This window comes from Pelmatolapia mariae, linkage group LG4 (assembly GCF_036321145.2).
Source record: "Pelmatolapia mariae isolate MD_Pm_ZW linkage group LG4, Pm_UMD_F_2, whole genome shotgun sequence".
In the NCBI taxonomy this organism is placed as follows: domain Eukaryota; kingdom Metazoa; phylum Chordata; class Actinopteri; order Cichliformes; family Cichlidae; genus Pelmatolapia; species Pelmatolapia mariae.
The window spans coordinates 24,044,344-24,063,959 of NC_086230.1; the positions used below are offsets into that span (position 1 = coordinate 24,044,344).

General features: G+C 36.4%; 1 protein-coding gene across 1 annotated transcript; it reads left to right on the forward strand.

The window, feature by feature from the left end:
- The first annotated feature begins 9,475 nt into the window (after positions 1–9,475).
- On the forward strand, positions 9,476–18,021 carry LOC134626328 (adhesion G protein-coupled receptor E2-like). Its single transcript, XM_063472057.1, has 19 exons — positions 9,476–9,808; positions 11,291–11,374; positions 11,657–11,797; positions 11,912–12,064; positions 12,181–12,327; positions 12,544–12,666; positions 12,781–12,824; positions 12,928–13,029; positions 13,248–13,401; positions 13,602–13,724; positions 13,813–14,003; positions 14,100–14,261; positions 14,366–14,560; positions 15,362–15,579; positions 15,695–15,755; positions 15,847–15,938; positions 16,074–16,242; positions 16,326–16,415; positions 16,776–18,021. The coding sequence occupies exons 1-19, from the start codon at positions 9,778–9,780 to the stop codon at positions 16,815–16,817; spliced, it is 2,322 nt and encodes a 773-aa protein (XP_063328127.1). The 5' UTR covers positions 9,476–9,777; the 3' UTR covers positions 16,818–18,021.
- The last annotated feature ends 1,595 nt before the right edge of the window (positions 18,022–19,616 follow it).

The window sequence follows — 19,616 nt, forward strand, 5'->3', positions numbered from 1 at the left end:
TTGTTCATAATGCAGTAGGTTTAAATTTATTTCTGGAGGCCAAATTCTATTCTCACAATGTTGAAAAGTTTAAGAAATCTGGAATTGTTCCTAAGTTGGATGATAATAGCCAAGCTAATTAGAAGCTGGCTTCAATTAAGTATTAAGCAACAAGATAATCTCAGTCATTTCTCCAACCTCTAATTTGAGTGCAGATATTCATTTATGTGAAAAATGGTATTCATTTTCCCACATACATAAATATTCATCTCAGACTCACTGAAATGGTGCTTTTCAGCTTGATAGTTTTCCTGACATTAAAGTTGGTGCCTGATGTGGCTGCAGTGCATCCTGCTGGTTGAGAATAAGCACAACAAGCCTCACACCCTCCGTACCATATGTGGTCGCTTGACCAACTTCTGCTTTATCTACAGTTTTTCATTTACAGCAGGAGCTCTCTACAAACTCAGCCCTGATTGAAGCCAAACTGGAATGCACAGCCTGATTTTGAGCAGCACTGATAAAACTCTGAAGCTCTTTTACCATTTCCCATCTCACACACTGAATACAATCCATTATTTGTAGAGTTTACAGCCTCTGAATTATTTTAGAGTTCCAAAACACATCAGCTAAAGTACCACTGCACCTTTTCATTGCATAAAACACTGACAAGACTAAAAAATGTGCTATTGCTGTAACTGAGACAACTCCAAAAACAATTCTTCTGACAACTTTTGATGTCTAAAAAAATATTTTCGATCAATTGTACAAAAAGAGATATATGCAGTGCTTGCATAGCATTTGGGACAATAAAGAGAAATGTACAAAGCACAAGAACATCAACAAATCTTTATTTCTCAGATGTGACTTCAAAGGAATTTTAAAATGCTTACACATACAGCTTCCAAACTGAGGTCTGGGAATTGAGACTGCCACTAGTGTACCTACAGTAATGTCTGCAAGCACTAATTGCCAAACCTTTGCTATACATTTTGATAATATGTCATGTTTTGTATTATAGCAGATAAGAAAAAGAGATCCACACATAACTTTAAAAGCCTAATGTCTTTTTGCTGGCAGTGATAAAAATAAATAACCTTATATATGGGTAATACATCGTTGGTATTAAGTTCTGGGCAATTCCAGTATTTTTATTTAGAGCTTCCATCTTAAGAGTGTTTCCAGTGTAATTTTTTTTCCTTTTGTTTTTACAGCATAAACAGAGTTTTTTAGTCTGAGCATTCTGGGGGAGCCAAACATTTTTGCTCTCATGCCTCCTAAAATACCTGTGAGTGCAAATCTGACATTTCTCTTCACACTTGCGCAGATGGATACGATGGCATGAAGTTATGAACTTGACTGAAGATAGAAAAATGCAATTATCCTGAGATTATGAAATTATTGCATTGTCCCTTAAGCAGCCCTGCAGCCTTTTGTTTATTCATTCTCATCAAAAAGTGAAAATGCATCACATTTGTATTGTTAACACTTGCAATCAAATGATGGCATCAAATTCGAATGTGTTTCATGCAATATGAAGTACATCCATCTATGATTATTAACTTAGTGATGGTGAATTGGTCTTGCTGGACGCGCTTTAAAACAAATGGGGTTTCTTAGACTTGGTGCTGACAGCGGTAAATGCTTAAATCAACATTAGCCAAAGACATCAGTGCTCTGAAGTGAGCAACTGCTGAGCTGTTAGTGATGCAGCCTGGCTTTAAATACAGCACTTACTTGCATAGATCCCCATAATAATATAATAATCACCTTAATGTGATTAAGTTGCAATGATTTACTCCATACTTCACACAGATTCTTGCAACTCGAAACAATAATTTCTTTAAAGGCTTTGCCCTCTGCTGAAAACCACCACTCCACACACACAGCAGTTCTTCAGTTGGCTCTGTAATAACATAAATATCCTTAGTATTAACCATTAAAAAGCCTAAAATTACCAGCTCTCAACCATTGTGGATAAAATGGGCCTCATAATGCATGAATTTGTCCCAGCTAATCTGGCTAATAGCCTCTTACACATATACTTCAGTAAACAGTATATTTATTACATTTTCTTAAAAATATAAAGCAATACTGTAAACTGTGCATAACACACAACTCTGGGGAAGAAGAAAGTTTTGAGTGTTAATGAGGGTATAATTATGTATGAGTAGACTGCCATTATATTGTATTAATCATATAGTCAAACATAACATACAATTTGCATACTAAATGCATTGAGACTGAGGTAGGGGAGAAAAGGTAAAGAATTCTGGAAAAAAAATCCTTATTGCTTACTGTGTTGCAAAATTTACAATATAATCAACTGTGTATATTATCAAAAAATAAAATAAAAATAAATACAACTGAAGAATTAGTTGATAACTAAAAATGAAGACAACACTGAGATATTCTTCCAGGTAAGTGTTGTTCTCATCCTCAGTATTAAGTATAAACCTGTAGTTAGCTGTCTAGTTTTACCAAAAGAATGCTTTAAGACGAATACACAATGGTAAGACTTTCCACACTATCAATAAGTAGTTCCTACATGTCTTCACCTCCATCCAAGCACAGGAGGTGTTTCATTAGAGCCCTAGGCAAACAAGAGTACAGAAAAACTTTTCTCTTTTTACCTACAGGAAGTCTGCGTACCTCAGAGACAGAATATGACCTCTGAGGCCTATGCAGCATGCCTATAGTATGAAGTATTTCTCATGGATGAGGTTCACAAAGCTCTAAAGAGGTTGAAGCTCCAGCAACACTTGTAGTATGAAGAACAACTTTTTTTGCTTGGCAGACATTTTTCAGCATGTAGCCTTCACCGGGGTACAGGCCACAGCATGTTGCTTCTGCTTTAGCCTCAACACTGTCAGACATTTGCTCTTCTCCATACACCTCGAAAGAATGTGAAGCTGAATCAGAAACCTTGACAATGAACTTTGCAGTGGCCAGGTAGATTTTGCAGCTGGGTGTTTGCACATCTAAATAAAGAACAGACTGTTGTTGGGTGAGCAGTCCTGTACTCTCTTTAGTACCCAATTTGCAAATGATTCAGCAGACCTGACGGTTTTTGTGAGTGACAAAAGACACCCTTTCTCGCCTGCCCTGATAATGACAGCGAAGGGCAGAATAATATATGCATCCTGTCTCTAATTTCTGGTGGAACTGAACTGATTATTCAGGCCAGACTGCATTGTAAGATGATTCAAAATTCATCTACTATCCACTTCTGAGGCAGTGGTTCATGGGCCTTGGAGCAAATTAGAGGAGTCCAGTTCAGTCTGTCAGTGGGGAATTAAAAGGGCATCTGCCACTCTCGGCAGCTCTCTATTAGCAGTAAATGACAGTGTTCAATGGTGAATCTTGACATGCAGGAATTCAAGTCAAGAAGACAGCTTAAAAAGTCAAAGACCCTTTTCTAAGATGTATGTAGGTTGTAGAGGTTGTAAAAAGTTACTTCTGTCCTCAAATAAAATCAAAAGATAGTTCAGCTAGAACGTCCTTAAACCCACGTTACAGTGTAAATTTTTAATGTGGAGGTGAAGTCTAGCTCTTGTCAGTGTTCACTATACAGTCGCTTAAAAACAGAAATATGCATTAAAGCAAAAACAAAAAAAAAGATGATGCGCAATTAAACGGAATTACATGCTTGGTTACTTGATGGTTGTTGATGTTCTACTTATTAGGGTTATAACAATGTTTATGTACTCACCACTCTCTGGCGCGTCCTGTTAAACTTGTGCATCACGAAATTTTCCATCTCCAAATTCTACCATCTAACTCTGCTCCTCAGACGTTATAAGTTACAAATGTGACAGAAATTGTAAAAAGACAGATCAAAAATACACGTAACCAGCACGTTGTAAGATTCACCATGGGTATTTTACTGTAACTGATACACCCAGCGTGCACCTGTCGAGAGCCGTCACATCATCGTGGGTGTGTTTGATTTGGTTAACGTGACGGTGGCTCACCAGGTGGCTCGCTCAATCAGGAGCTTTGCCCTCTTGTGTCCGAAGACGCAAAAACTCACTAATGAATGCCACGACAGAAAGTGAAATGCAGACAAACGCAAATTAAAAGACAGTTAACCAAATTAACCATTCTGCATGTGAATGAGTGCATGGGTGAAGTAAATGGTGTATGCAGTTTTATTTAGTGCAAAAACCCCAACCAAAGCACAACGAAAGTCCAAAAAGCAACTGAGCTCTGAGGGCTTTCATAGAGCACTGGCACACTAGGCCCAAGTGTTGCCAGTGTCACTGATGGGAAACGATCCACACCAGCCCTCCAATGCCTGCAAATGAGACGTGCCACACAAATGGGCAGAGAGGAAGGCTGGGTGGAGCAGATCATTCCACAAGAAAGACTCTCAAAAAAAAAAACCAAAAAAAAAAACCACATTACAGCAGCAAGAGTATATGTGATTCATTACCTTCAGTCCTGTTTGCTTTGTTGTTGATATTATAAAAAATAAAGGACATGAAATTGCACAATTTCTCAAGATGATGTCAGAAATTGTGCTAAATTACTCCTGAAGATTTCTCCTGAAGGGATCGCACATCCACCCAGGAAAAGAAGAGTGGTAGACCATTTAACAGTTTAAATTGTTTGTTAGATGAATCATTTCCTGAATTTAACACTCAAAGAGTGCTACATCCTGTGTAAAATTAAGCGCTGTAAATATTTGAATATTATTAATATGCTTATCAATGATCAGGGCCCCAGCCATGTGCTACTATTACTGCTGTATGATAGATAATATCATATCTGAAAAAAGAAACATGCTTAAAATGTAGACTTCACCCTGTCTGCGAGTCAAATTGGTGAGCATGATTAGATAAATGTTTTGATGCAAGATTGCAGAGGAGGCTGTAAGGTTAGAGTTCTTGAATAGCAACCAGCTTGGGAAATGGTACTACACAATGACATGCAGGGGGAGAATTTCAGTGCACACTATCTAATAATTCAGTGCAATATCCAAACAACTGTCTGAAAGATTCCCTTCGGACCAGGTGGTTAGAGGGTCTGTTGAGGGGGGTGTTAACATAAAACATGGTTTTATCATTTGCCCGAAAGCAGCCCTCTGGCTTTAGAGCTGCACACGTAAACCAGCACTGTGTTTAAAACACTTAAGTCAGCATATTTAGGAGTTTTCCTTAAACTTGCTGAATATGCTGAGTTAGTGGATCCACCTTAATTTTCAACCCAGTAGCACTAGTTAAATTGTTATTTTCCACATTGCACTTGATAAGACTAATTCTCAACACTGAAAATTATCTTTCATCTAATAGGGTCTCTACTGAGAAATTGACTGGCCTAATCTGCAGCACCAAGAAGAGTTTTTTAAAGCAATCAAACATCTAAATTTCCCCAGGCATAATAGATGCATTATTGCATAAAGCTGCATCCATAGATTGTGAGAATAAAAATGCAAGGTGGCACAGAAGTCAGATTTGCACCAAATATTTAAATACAACAGCTGAAATGATGCATGCCACATGTCTCCAACGTTGGCAAGTTAATTTGCCAGCCTAGTGACTCTAGTGTGGGAGGGGGGGATACGAGAGTAAAAGTGTAGTACCTATATTTCTCCACTAGATTATGCAACATCACCATGACAAAATATTCACACCGAGCACGCCATTTTGATTTGGCACTAAGAAAATATTCACATAGTGAATTTGAAGCGTGTTTGAATAATAAAGTAATTTTCTGCCTGTAAAGTCAAGAGAAAATTTACTTTGATTTGTTCTACAAGTTAAAGTTTTAGATGTAGCTCCTAATTCACTGCCAAACAGTGAGCATTTGGATAAGTCTGCTTTATTAAATGAGTAATTACACGCCAGAGTAAATCATTTTACTTGCTTAGTAAAAACACAACTACCATCCCGTTGGAAACTTTTATTTCGTTCCTCTATGTTGTTATTCCCTTTTTCATCGCTTTTCTTCATTTTAATCTTTTTTTATTAGTTTCACCAAAAGGTCAACAAGCACAAAAAGAGATTATGCAACAAAGCGGAACACAAGCAGCAACAAAAATAAAAAAGGTTTCGCACACCCATGATCTCAGCACTTTGTAAAAGCTTAGCTCGGAGGTGTGAAAAGCTGGTGACAGCATGAACACACTTCCTCTACATGCAGGGGAGCTATTTTTTCACAGCTATAAAAGGGAAATGTCTCTTTGCACATATTGTCACAACGATCAGTACAGAGTGTTGAACACTACATTCAACAATGTGGGAATTTTTGAGTCTTTATAAATAGCAGTCAACATCTATTCATTTCAAATTCATCCACATGTTCTAAGTCAACTGCATATTTGTAATCACTGCTGATACAGAGTACTGTGAGATAAAAGCTGAAAGAAAGCAGGATTAAACTTGTCAGTTAGCACTTCTAATTACCTTTACAGAACTTTCAAACTAGTAGCTTAAGAAATTAAATGAAAATGCAAGAAAAGATCTTAATGTAAACTTTGACAACATTTTTTGCTATAACGTGTGAGATGAAAGGGGAGAGTCTTTTGGTGTTTCGCTGGTTAGCAAGAGGTCTACATTCTCATCCGTTCCTCAGTTGTGGAATGTATTTAGTTGCTAACCTCAACCATATCCTGTATGTCACACTGCTAGCTCAAAAGTGACTGAAAAAAAACTGTATCAACACACTAATTTTAGTATTGCTTTTGGGGGGAAGTGTGAATAGTTTTTGATGTTTTTCAGTTAGAATGAGTTTTGTTTTTGTTTTTAAATTCCTAAATGCCAAGAACTTAGAGAAAAACACTAACACGGGTTATTTAACAAAATGTCCAAATTTGGTCTCTCTTCTCTAATAGGTAATACATGTAGTCATGTTGCTTAAACAGAATTTTCTTGTAAAAGATGGAAAGCAGAAGAGAAAAGGAGAAATGGGAATTTAGCAGTACCACTATTTTTCTGTGTTTTTTGTTTGTTTGTTTTTAGCAAAAAGCAAGAGTGTCCAAGCAAGAACTTCACACTGGCTCAGTGAGAACTGCTTTAAGAGCTGTACCATACCAGCAGTATCGGTTAAAAAACACACAGTTTGGCTAACCTCGATATTCACTGCTGTACCACAGATTCCTATGACACGAACATATTTTGGACTTACAGTCGTCAGTGTAAGACACAGACACAAACCAAAACATTCAGACTCCATTCTGACCTCTAGGTTCAGGGTATGTCAGGAAGTTGTTGAGACAACTGGGTCACATTCAGGTTCCTCCTCATTGTTTGAGAATCCAGAAAGAAACGAGAAAAACCAAACACAACTGACACAAAATACACAAAACTCTGAAAGTACACTATCTTGTTATAGGCAGGAAGAAGTTTGAAAGATAACAGGATAAGTCCTGGACACTTGCCATGATCATTATTGGTAAAAGTCACACTGTGAAAAAGAAGTCAAAATGAAAAAGTAGGAAAACAGTCGCCCAACTCAAGTGGAACACATGTATCATTTGAATACAGACTATGTGCAAAGGAGTGCCTGAGCTCTGAACTCACACACTGATTTATCATGCTAGGCACAGCTTTGACTGAGGTATGCATAACATCCTTACCCACAAAGCCTGACACTGACCATAATCTGTATTGTATGTGTTGGCCAGATACATCATGTTGCTACTCAGATGTATTCCCTTGTTTCACTGATATGTTTGCTTTTCTATTTAATATCCATCCATCCACTTCAGTGGGGACGCTGGCGCATGTCTCGGCTGATATAGGGAGAGAGGCAGGGTACATCGTGGACAGGTCACCAGTCTGTCGCAAAGCTAACACAGAGAGAGACAGACAACCATTCACACTCACATTCAAGCCTATGGCCAATTTAGAATTAACAACCTAACTCCACTAAATGTATGTCTTTGGACTGTGGGAGAAGCCGGAATAACGGGAGAGAACTCACACAGACATTGGGAAAACATGCAAACTCCAAAGGGAAAGGCCACGGCCAGATGGTGGATTTGAAGCCAGGATCTTATTGCTGTGAGACAACAGTGCTAACCACCGTGCCATTATGTAGCTTTTCTGTTTAATATCAGGTACTTTTTAGTGAAGTTACATTGTGATAGCTATTTTTATTCATTTATATTTATCAGGCAAAAACAGTGCTACCACTTTAGAACTATTTCATATACACCTATGAACACATCACTGTAGGTAGGCTACATATAATGACCAACAAAAAAAAGCCAAACATTTGTGCCCAGGGGTCTTTAATTTGGAGATCTGAACATACTTGTTATTTGTGAGTTGGGTTATTGAAAAACAAAAGCAAAAAAAGAGAGAGAGAAAAAAGCATGTTTCTGTATTTGTCTGTGACTTTGCATATTTCAGTAAAGTAGTATCACTGGTATCGATCTGATAACAATACCAGCATTGATATCGATATCTGTTTCTCATGAAAACATGACAAAATGTTGTTCTTACACTTTATATTTTAGGCATTGAATCTTTGTCTACAATAATCATGATATAAAATTAACACTGCAGCGTGCACAGGCCTGAAAATTACACTGTGAATGTCAACTGGAAACAAAACAAGTCACTGAAAAAATTCTCAGTCTGTTTTATTTTATGACACTGCTCTTGCAACATGTTTCCATTCCTTCACATTTTCAGAGCAAAAATCAACCCTCACAAATCTTGATAGGTCATAAATGTATGAGTGTGTGTGTAGCCAAGCACGTCATAGTATAGTTTCAGAAGGCTGTTTCCTGTTACACTGTGCAACAGGAAACCTTTAAAGGACATAAAGTTTTTGGTTTGTAGAAGCATGTGGTATATTTTTTCCAGTACTGTAGTGCTTAATCTGTCCTTTTATTGAATCAAAGTGCACTAGGCCTCCGCTCTGGGGAATTACATACAGACTATATACTATGTAGAGGAAACAAAATAGTAGAAGCCTTCTTTGTTTAATTCTTTCTAAATAAAGCTCAATGCTGTTACCATTGTTACATTGTCTAAAAAAAATAAGCAGCCAGAGGCTAAAACCATGAATATGTCATCATCATCATAATCAGCAGACTGTGTGCCTATGGGAGGGTATACCAGCTGGCAGGACACTGTAAAACAATGACCAGCCTCACAATCTAAACGTTTAACCCTCTGTCTGTTCCCACACTAAGTCTAAAAGAGGAGAAAGTTCAAGTGACAAGTGAGCTATGGCAAAAAGAGACATAAATTATCAGGGTTGCATAATGTAATAGCATATTGCTGCAGTTGTGGAGTCGTCAGAAATACTGGATTTTCTCTGTCACCACACCGCACCCCTCAAAAAGTTAGTTCCTAAAAAGCAACTTCTGGTTGTACTGCCATAAAAACTTCTGCGTCAGAGGACTGATCTTATTACTGTGTGTGTGTTAGAGTGAGCAAGAGAAAGAGAGAGAGAGAGAGAGAGAGAGAAACTCCTCCCAACAAAAATTCACAGTCACCACACTATGTCACCCCAGTAGTCAGACAGGCAGAAAGAGAAAAGGGATAGTTCAGTCTGTGATGTGATGTGTGTTGTTGGGGAGTGCTTCAGTCGCTGAGTTACTGGTTTGCTGGTGTCAGCATAAACGTTAGCTACTTTTTCTATATTAGTTCATTTGACTGGTGGATTACTATTTATTATTTTTTTCATTTTTTAAATTACAGAAATAAGTTAAAGAATCTTTGAAAGAGTTGAGAAGAAGAGAAAAGGTTGGGACAACCTAAAAGTAGATAATTCTGCAGTTTTTGTCTGGGTTGGTTAAACTTTCTTTAAACGGGTAAGGACTCTTTTTGCTTCTTCACCATGACGTGCAGATGGAAGCTTCTTATACTGGGTGAGTCACATATGTGGGAGATGGAATGGAAAACATTATCTTTTAAGATTTTTTTTTAAGGACCTGAATCTGGGATGACATCTTAGACAAAAAAAAATTCAACATTTTCATTGAACTGCTGTCAAGTAATACTTAAGCTGTCTAAAATAATGTCTATGTCTAAACAGCAGTTTTTGCTTTTCAGACATAGACATTTTTGCTTTTTGTTGCATTTGTTTAGTCACTTTTCTTTGAGATAAAGTCAGCCAGCATATTGTCATTGACAAAATTATAGTAAATTAATAAAAGTTCTCAGAGATTTTCTCAATTTTTCGTCTAATTTTTCATTTCATCTAAACTATAATTCCAATTTTTCATGAGACATTACAACCATGTAACATTCGTGCAAAAGGGGGCAACTCACCCAACAAATTCCATGATATAAAAGCCCAGTTATTACTTTCTTGGCTGACTGCGCATCATGCTACACATTAATTCTCACTTCATTACTGTCATGTGGTAAATATTCTTTTTAAAAAGTGTTTCCTTCTTATTTCTGAATGACACAGTTCTGACAGCTGATAGTTTTTATAAAAAGACACTAGGGACTGTCGTTTCAGTGCACTGCTGCCTTTTTGTGAAGAGTTTGAATGACCGCCTTGTACATGTGCAGGTTTTCTTTGAGAGCTTTACTAACCGTACTCTAAGTCAGGGTTCGAGACTTGCTTAGAAAAGTGATTCTTAATCTCAGAGGTTTCACTGGTTAGAAAACTAATATTAAGTTGACCTTTATACTTAATGTTTCTTCTCTTCTCCCCATCCACCACCATCCTGTCAGCTATACAGAAAGTTATATTAGCAATTTGAAAATTTAGCAGTGTTTTAACTTCTTCAAATTAAGTCAGGAAACAAATGAATAAGTGTTTCTGCATCTAGCAACAAAAAGTTTTAAACTGGCAACAGTTTTCTTTCATGGAAAAAAATAAACTGTAAAAACAATGGCAGGGGTGTTTCATTCTCCACCCCCACCCCAAAAAAGAAAAAGATGCAGTATATTTCTGAGCCATAACAATAAATTAGTTATTTGTTTCAAAGATTACACTAAATTTCCTTGTGTTTTTAAATAGCCAACTTTATACTGCACCCATCAGCTGTCAGTTAGGAGTTCAAAGTAAATGGACTGTGCACCCTCCCAGATGTAATGGTTTGTTTTTGTGCTCTGGCATGTAATGTTTCCTCGCTCATAGGTAAGCACAGTTCTTCAGACACCAATGTGCTTTTTATTTTGAATCATATTTCAGACGCAGGAATAATGTGAGGAAATTATGATAGAGAATGAGGGCCTTTGCTTTTTCTTCCCAGACCTTTTACTATCACAACCATTTTTGTGCAATTTACATGATAAACAAAATTCATAATCAGAATAAAACATCAGAATAGATTAATGTTCAAAAGGTACTGAACTATAGTATACTAGGCTGACAGTTCTCGCTTGTTTTTCAGCTCTGTCTTTCTTCCTCATCATGGTGCTGTCGGTATCAGCAGACTGCCCTCAAGGATATTCAGCAAAGAAAAAACAATGCATTGGTATGAAAATCTTTACAAAAAACATCTGACACTTAATCAGTAATGGAAAATGTGCAAGTTGAGCAATGTGTGGACTTTTTAATAAAATAATTAAACATATAACATGTGTAATCTCTGAAATTTATTTTAAATAAAAAAAACAAATATGTTTTAAACCTTTTCTATCAAAAGTTTGAGTTTTTGGATTTTCAAGCTATTTTTATTTTTAAATCTATAACAAATTCATATCGAAGTACATATTTATGCAAATACATCTTTTCACATTTCTGTGTCCTTACAAAGACACAGACGAATGTAAAGATGAAAAGCCATGTGGTGAAAATGCAACCTGCACAAACACAAATGGAAGCTACTACTGCCAATGTAAAGATGGTTTCAGAAACTCAAAAGGGGAGGTGAATTTTACAGCTGGTAAATGCAAAGGTAAGTCATCTCAAATTTATGGCGATAACAACAACTCTGTGGTTGATTTGGAGAAAGTTTATGTCATACATTCATAATTTATGTAAAGACTAAAAGTCTCTTCTTTTTTTTAAGATATCCAAGAATGTTTGGAAATCAAAGACATCTGTGGACCTAATGCCAAATGTGAGAATGCAATCCCCTATTACTCGTGCACCTGTGATGATGGATTCATTTCTACTACTGGGAATAAAACCTTTCGTCATCATCAAAATGCTACATGTGAAGGTAAAATGTTGTTCTCATTGGTGCTGCCATTTTAGAGTGATCTCTTCTGTTTAAGGTGATGGTGGAGGATTTTTTTTTCAGAGGTATTCTTACATGTCTTCTTTCTGCTGCTCTAGATATTAACGAATGTCAAAAAAGAAATGCCTGTGGTCAGAATGCATCATGTTACAACACACAAGGCAGTTATTACTGCATCTGCAATGCTGGCTTTGGATTGAAATCTGGCCGATTTAACTTCTCTGGAAATCTGGAGCAATGTGAAGGTGAGGGCTACAATGACAATACAGTCAAATACGTATCATATATGTTACATATTAAAAGAAAGGGATTCATGTTGTTTTTTGAAATACCTACAGAAGTTCAATAGATATACTTAGATATACAAACTTAAATTTACACTTTAATTTTTCTGGTTTTGTTGACACAAATAGAAATATTATGTAACAGATTTTCCTGTCACTGTTTTATTTCCATCTTAGACAAATGTGAGATTGATAAGACAATCTGTGGAAATGGTTCTTGCCACCATGGAGCCAGTGGTCATTACTGTACATGCCACGCAGGGTTCACTAACTATGGCAACAAAACGGCACAGTGCACTGGTGAGAATACTGGGTTCTTCCCAGTAAATGCAACAGAAACAAACAAACAGAACACTTATTGAATAACTCTGGTCATCCGTAAGCAAATTTATTTATTAAACTTTCTTTCTTCAGAATTAAACTGTGATGTTTTCAAAGCTATAAACGGGCTGGAAGAGGTAAATTCACATAACAAATACTTCAAATTATCAAAGTTCAGCACATATTATGAATAGAGTTGTCTCACATTTTTGTTTTATCCACCACCAATCTCTCTTCTAGAAATTTGTGAAGCAGCTCAATAAACGTTGTCTGGAGTTTATAAAGGACAAAAGTCAGAATCCATCTGATCAGACAAACCAGATTGAAGAGGACTTATTGAAGGTACTACTAAATTCAGAACATTTTAATCTTACTGCAAAAAAAAAATCAAGTTCCTTGAAACCAGGCAGGAAAATAATGCTCTGCCTCTTTCAAACTGTCACATGATGCTCAGATGTCTCATAGACCGTTTACACTGAGGTAGCCTGAAAGTCTGCCTCAGTCTGACTCTGTTTCATGTTTCTCATGGTCTCCTCTCTCATTCCTCTCTTTGTCTTTAGATATTGCAGTCAGAAATAGATCAGTTCTTGTCCAGTAAATTTCTCAAAGACAGAAGAAGAGTCTCCACCTTTCTGGATTTGGTGGAGAAAGTTCTGAGGCTAATTGGAGCCGTGACGAAGATGCCAGGGAGAAACACAACTTCCACTCACACAGGTTTAATAAAAATATGCATTTGCAGCAGAATTTAAAAGAAAAACAAACCAACAAACAAATATGTTCAATTCAGGTAGATATGTTCAAATATGACAGGAGCTTTTGCCTAGAGCTTGTACATTTATTATTAATTACATTTTCTTCAGCATTACTGGACAAGCAGTGTAAGATAAGAAAAAACAACATTTATCTGATTTCAGAGCTGGAAATGCTGGTACATCATGGGCCTGTTATACCCAAAAGAAACACAACTTTATCAACTAAGCATGCTAAGTTGGACATCCAGATGGAAATGGCAGCTGGAGAACCTGCCTATTACCCTGGTAATGACATGTCAACAAATATCAAATTTGTAGCCAATTTCATCACGTTATGACACACTCCAATTATTTTCTCTTTTTATTGTTTCAGGCTTTACAACAGTGTCCTTGATGAGCTACTCAAACCTGGAAGACCCTACAGATACCTTCTTTGATGGGATCAAACCACAAAAGAACCAGAGCTTTAAGATAAACTCCAAAGTGGTGACTGTCACTGTTAGCAACAGAAATACAAGCCACCTCAAAACGCCAGTCAAACTGACTTTGGACCACTTGATACAGGTAAAGAGGAGAGCTTACTACTAATGTTTAGGGACTGTGTTAATCTACCTCGACAAACAAGAACGGCATAACAGTCAGTATCTCTGGTGTTAACAGAAAAATCAAACACACATCTGTGTGTTCTGGGATTCCTCGCTGAACGGAGGATCATGGTCTGATCGTGGCTGCAGTGTGGTGGAGTCAAACCTGGAATGTACTGTGTGTTCCTGTAATCACCTGAGCAGCTTTGCTGTACTGATGGCCCTCTACGAGATGGAGGTTAAAACTAATTATATATACCATAATGCTTTTAGATCAGAATTAGTTTAAACTTCAACCCATTTTCATACAATAATGTTATCATTCTTTCTCTTCCACAATAGAATAAGTTCGAGTTGCAGCTGATCACCTGGGTGGGCTTGTCCATTTCACTGATTTTCTTATTCATCTCCATCCTGACATTCTCAATGATCCGCTCCATTAAAAGCACAAGAACCACCATCCACCTGCATCTCTGCATCAGCCTCTTCATTGCAAACCTTGTCTTTCTAGCAGGAATCTCTCAGACAGCGAACAAGGTAAACAGTAACTCCACTTGCCATCAGCATGTATGCATTAGCAGAAGTTTCTGCCACCTTCAAATATAACAGAGAACTATATACTAAGTTGCAGCAAAGCTACTGTTAAACACCCCAACTCTTTGATCTTTGGGCTGAAGGAATAGCAACACTCAGTGTATAAATGCTCAATCAACAATCTCTTTAATCAATACAGTTCTCTTTATTCCATACAACACTTTGAGCATTACAAACGTCAGGACGGGAGATGTGCACGGGATCAAAATCTCAAAGTGTCTGACCGTTTCTCACATTCTTATAGCTTCAGCCCCCCTCCAAACTAAGCATTCACATTCTTTCTCTCTCAGTGAGCCTAAGTTACGACCATGGCTTCCTGTGCAGTATGTTTTGTTCTTTCTACAATCAGAAAAGCAAGGCCATGATTCTCTGCAAACAGTATTCTCTTTATAAATCAGCAGTATGAAGTACCATAGAACAGTGTAATTCATTCACAGTAAATCAGCAGTCTAATGTAATACAAATCAGTCTAATCAATCTAATAATTTCACCTTCTAACTCAGGAGTATAATGCAACCTAAAACTATATAATGATTTCATAAGCTTAAATCAGAGGTATAATGTAACATAAGACAGTGTAATAATCTCACACTACTGAATTATTAATAAGATATATTAATAAGAGATATATAGAAGACATAAAAACAATTGAAGGATTTCTAGACATTTCTCTCTCTTCATATTCATCCACGTTATTCATGTCTGTTACCCTGATCCACATCTTTCCTCCTCTTTCCCTATTAGGCTGGCTGTGCAGTGGTAGCAGGAATCTTGCATTTCTGCTACCTGGCAGCGTTTTGCTGGATGTGTCTGGAGGGCATTCAGCTGTTCAGGATGGTTGTCCTCGTCTTCAACACCAACTTTAAAACCCTCCACATGATGGCAGTTGGCTACGGTGTTCCAGCTGTTATCGTTACCATCTCTGTCTTAGCTAATTCTGGAGGATATGGCACCGAGAGATAGTAAGTTTCCCCAGTTCCATGTCCTGATAATTATATTGTTCTATCGTTAATTCAAGTTTGAATTACTTATTATTTTCGCATACGGTCTATTGAAAACTCTTGATGTGCATTTCAGTTGTTGGCTAAATCTGGAAACCATTTGGAGTTTCTTTGGCCCTGTCTGTGTCATCATCATTGTAAGTATTTAGGAAAAATAATTATTGAGTTTAATGTGATCCAAAATGGTGACTTGTGTTATGTTTAAACCTCATCTCTTTGGTCTTTCAGATAAACATTTTCTTCTTTCTCATAACTGTGTGGAAGTTAGCACAGAAGTTCTCAAGTTTGAACCCTGATCTTGATAATCTGCACAAAATAAAGTAAGTCACAACTGAACCTCAAGCTGCCCACGCTAAACGCCCCATGAAATTGCTGCGTGGAAAGTATAACGTAATCTATTGCCTCGCCAAAGTACCTCGCACATGACATGTATGCATCTTTGTTGCCTCCTGCAGGGCATTCACCATTACTGCAGTGGCACAGCTGTGTGTTTTGGGCATCATGTGGATCTTTGGTTGTTTCCAGTTTGAGGAAAGCACTGTAGTCATGTCTTACCTGTTCACCATTTTTGGCAGCCTTCAGGGTGTTATGCTCTTTATCATGCACTGTCTGTTTTCCAAACAGGTTAGTCACATTTGTCTCAAAAGTAAAGAACAAGTTCTGCTATCTTTAGTGGTGTCCATACTTAAAAGATTTTCTGAATTTAGGTGAGAGAAGAATATGAAAACATCCTGGCCAGATTCTGTGTGCCTCAGAAGAAGAGCTACAAAGAGTTCAATTACTCCAGCAAAGCTCAAGTAAGCAGCTATTTATATATTCTATTCTTTTTTTTTCTTTTTTTTTTTGACTTTCTCACTAAGCAATATTAAAGTGAAATCAAACATGTATTATGCACATTGATAGAACATTCATTTTGATTTGATTCATTTCATTTCATTTTGATTCATTTTGAACATTTGATCTGTTATGGAACTACTACTTAAATTTTAAACCCTAACAAAACTCAATTCTTTCCCATTGGTTAAAGAAGACAATAAAATATTATACTTAATACTTTTTTATAATTATACAACTGTTCCTCAACTGTTCCCTATACTTAAGGAACAGTTGAGATGGTTTTCACAGCTGACTGAACTATGCCCCTTTGTCATCTTCAGGCATCCAAGAGCAGCCAGGACACAGGAGAGTCTCATTTTTGAGAAGCTAAAAACTGGCTTGAGACAAACTCTGATTTGCTGGAGACTTTCAGTCATTGGGACATATTGACGTCGCACTTATAGCGCACCTGTTTGCACCTGTTTGCTTTGTTGCAAAATTTCGTAAATATTATCATTCTTTACTATGTGTGGGCCTTTTATTTTAAGTCACTGAGTTATCTATTCAAATCATTACAACTTACAAAATCCTTACAAAGGAAGCTTTTTGTTAAGTTTGTCAAACAGGAAATTATGTAAGTAGTTTTAGAAGCATAAATCTACAAATATTAAAAATTTCATATATGAAAAAATGTTTTCAGATTATCATAATTGTGTAAAGACCTGTTGTATCAGGTAAATCTAATAATGCTAATTCTTTAATTCAGGTACTGTATTTAATGAGCAATCTGAACATATTTGCTGCAAAGCACCTTCTTCAACCACTTCTTCAAGCTATTCAAAGACCCACAATAAGAGGACAATTATGAGACCGAAACATATATTTAAATGTTTTAAAAGTTTGAGTCTATATTGCTGAGCAATTTTCCTGTGTTTTCATTCTTGACTGCATCCATTCTCTGTGTTTTGTCATGAAGCTATTTTAGAAGATTGTAAATTTTTTTATTGCATTTACAGTTTGCAATTACTTCTTTATTTATGTTTATTGTTAAAAACCTTTTTTCAATTACGTTTTTTTAAATGTTCTCCTAAAAGTTTTAAAGTAAATAAATATTCTGATGTATATCATCTTTAGTGATTTTAAAATGTATTGCATTTGATATAGAGAATAAACTGTCAATGAACACCAGAAGGACAACTTTTTGGCCATTATGTCACAACACAAAGCTTTAATTCAATGTTAAAGCATTTTCATAATACAGACTGCACCTTATGGTGTAATTTCCCCATATTTTGCATGTGATTTCAATGTTATGTTTTTGAAATCAGGGTATAATTTTCATTACCTAAAATACTTAGTAGACAATAACTTTAAGTATTTTAGAGGAATAAGACATTTTGAGCACTATATAATTTCAGTGTATTTTAGAAAAAAGAGCAAATAATGTTTCCCCATTTTAGGTTGGAATTAGAAAGTGATTCTTGATGTCTATGCCATAGTCTCAGTCAGTTTTACTCTCATGCACAATTGACTGTATCTGATGAAGTGTTGATCTGACTTTCCTGCATTATAATTATAAATGCAAAAAAGCACTATCAAATATTACAAGACTAAAGCTGTGTGATTTCTAAGCGATTTAACCAAAACATGTTTATATGTTTTATATATTTATTTATCTTTGTTTTCTGTCATAAACATTCAGGGTCCAACAAGATTTCTTTCAAAGGAAAAGAAAAATATAAAAACAAAATGGATCTTTTGGTGGAGAAGAAGAAATATTGCCACTTCAATAGTGTTTCAGATTTCTTTTTTAAAAACTTCTTATATCTTGAAAGTTTCTGTAGTCAGGTGAACTATGGAGTTTTAGACTCTTTAAGATAATGTTTATGTTTTCATGTTAAATTAGTCCTGTGAATGTAGTTCCATTCATTTACACTGCACACGTTAGGGGCTGCTTAGCAGACCAGACGGCTGAGTTTTCTTTAACATCACCAGTTCAGACAAGCAGTTCAGTTTCTTAGTAAACACCCAGGGTACATCTATCACTTTTTTATTTAAGAAGAGACAATCCACATCATTTAAAGTGTACACTGCACAAGTCCATCATGCAGTAGTCCCATTTTTGGTAGTCCAGGCAAGTTGATAAGCTAAAAGATTATTTTAAAAAGTAAAATGCATATTTACTGGTGTTGGTTAAACAACACATCCCCCCCCCCCCCCCTTTTTTTTTTAATATGACTGGTAAATACACAAATTTGTACGCTCAATGTTTAATGCCATCCATTAGAGTGTTTTTGTTTTGTTTTGTACTTTTAGACTCATTCTGGGTTAAGAGTCACTAAGAGTAAATTATGATATAAAAATAATTAGCTTTGAATTATCATATTTGAAATAACGTATTTCCCCCATAACATATTATATAACACATACTGAAGCTGAGATGAAGATTATATTATATTATATTATATTATATTATATTATATTATATTATATTATATTATATTATATTATATTATATTATATTATATTATATTATATTATATTTTTAATACAAATGTAAATTAGTACCAAATATCACTTATTGGTTAGTACAGATGCTGAAAAAACATGTGACTCAACCAATCCATGCATTAGGTTTTCTTAACAGTAAGAGACATTGAGGTCCATTAGCTGGTTATGAACTGTGAAATTGTTAGTGAACATATGTTTCAGTCATATCCAGCAGTCAAAGGGGGACTCAAACGGGGGGCTCTGAAGTAAAGGTTCACAGGTTTATTTACAGCAAGTGAGTACAAAGATTTAGCACAATGACTTTCATGCAGTGAGCTCTGTGGCCAGGTCAAACATGGAAGACCACCGATTCCTTCTCTCCACATGACTATTTCCAATCTTCCCAATTTTCCACACCACAGTTTCTGCACAAGAAAAGAGAGATTGATGACTAAAGGGCGCAGCAGGTAAGCACAAGAGTAACACTGTAGAACTTGAGGAGCCACGCTTTGCCGACACAAACCAACAACTCAAGTGAAGGAATTCCTCCATCTTAAGTAGCAGCTGGTGATGGGTGAGAATAGACAGTTGAGTTAATTACCTTCAGGTGTGTGAAACCAGAGTTCTGGACCTCAGGAACAGGTCTCACCCCTGAAACACAAGGCAAAGGTCTCTCTCTCACACACACTCTC

What these genes read in the sequence shown, in the direction of transcription:
- LOC134626328 (XM_063472057.1), top strand. Translation starts at nt 9,778, where the DNA reads ATGACGTGCAGATGGAAGCTTCTTATACTGG. An exon ending in TACAGCTGGTAAATGCAAAG is followed by an intron (nt 11,798 to 11,911) that starts GTAAGTCATCTC and finishes CTTTTTTTTAAG; the next exon opens with ATATCCAAGAATGTTTGGAA. An exon ending in CACAACTTCCACTCACACAG is followed by an intron (nt 13,402 to 13,601) that starts GTTTAATAAAAA and finishes ATCTGATTTCAG; the next exon opens with AGCTGGAAATGCTGGTACAT.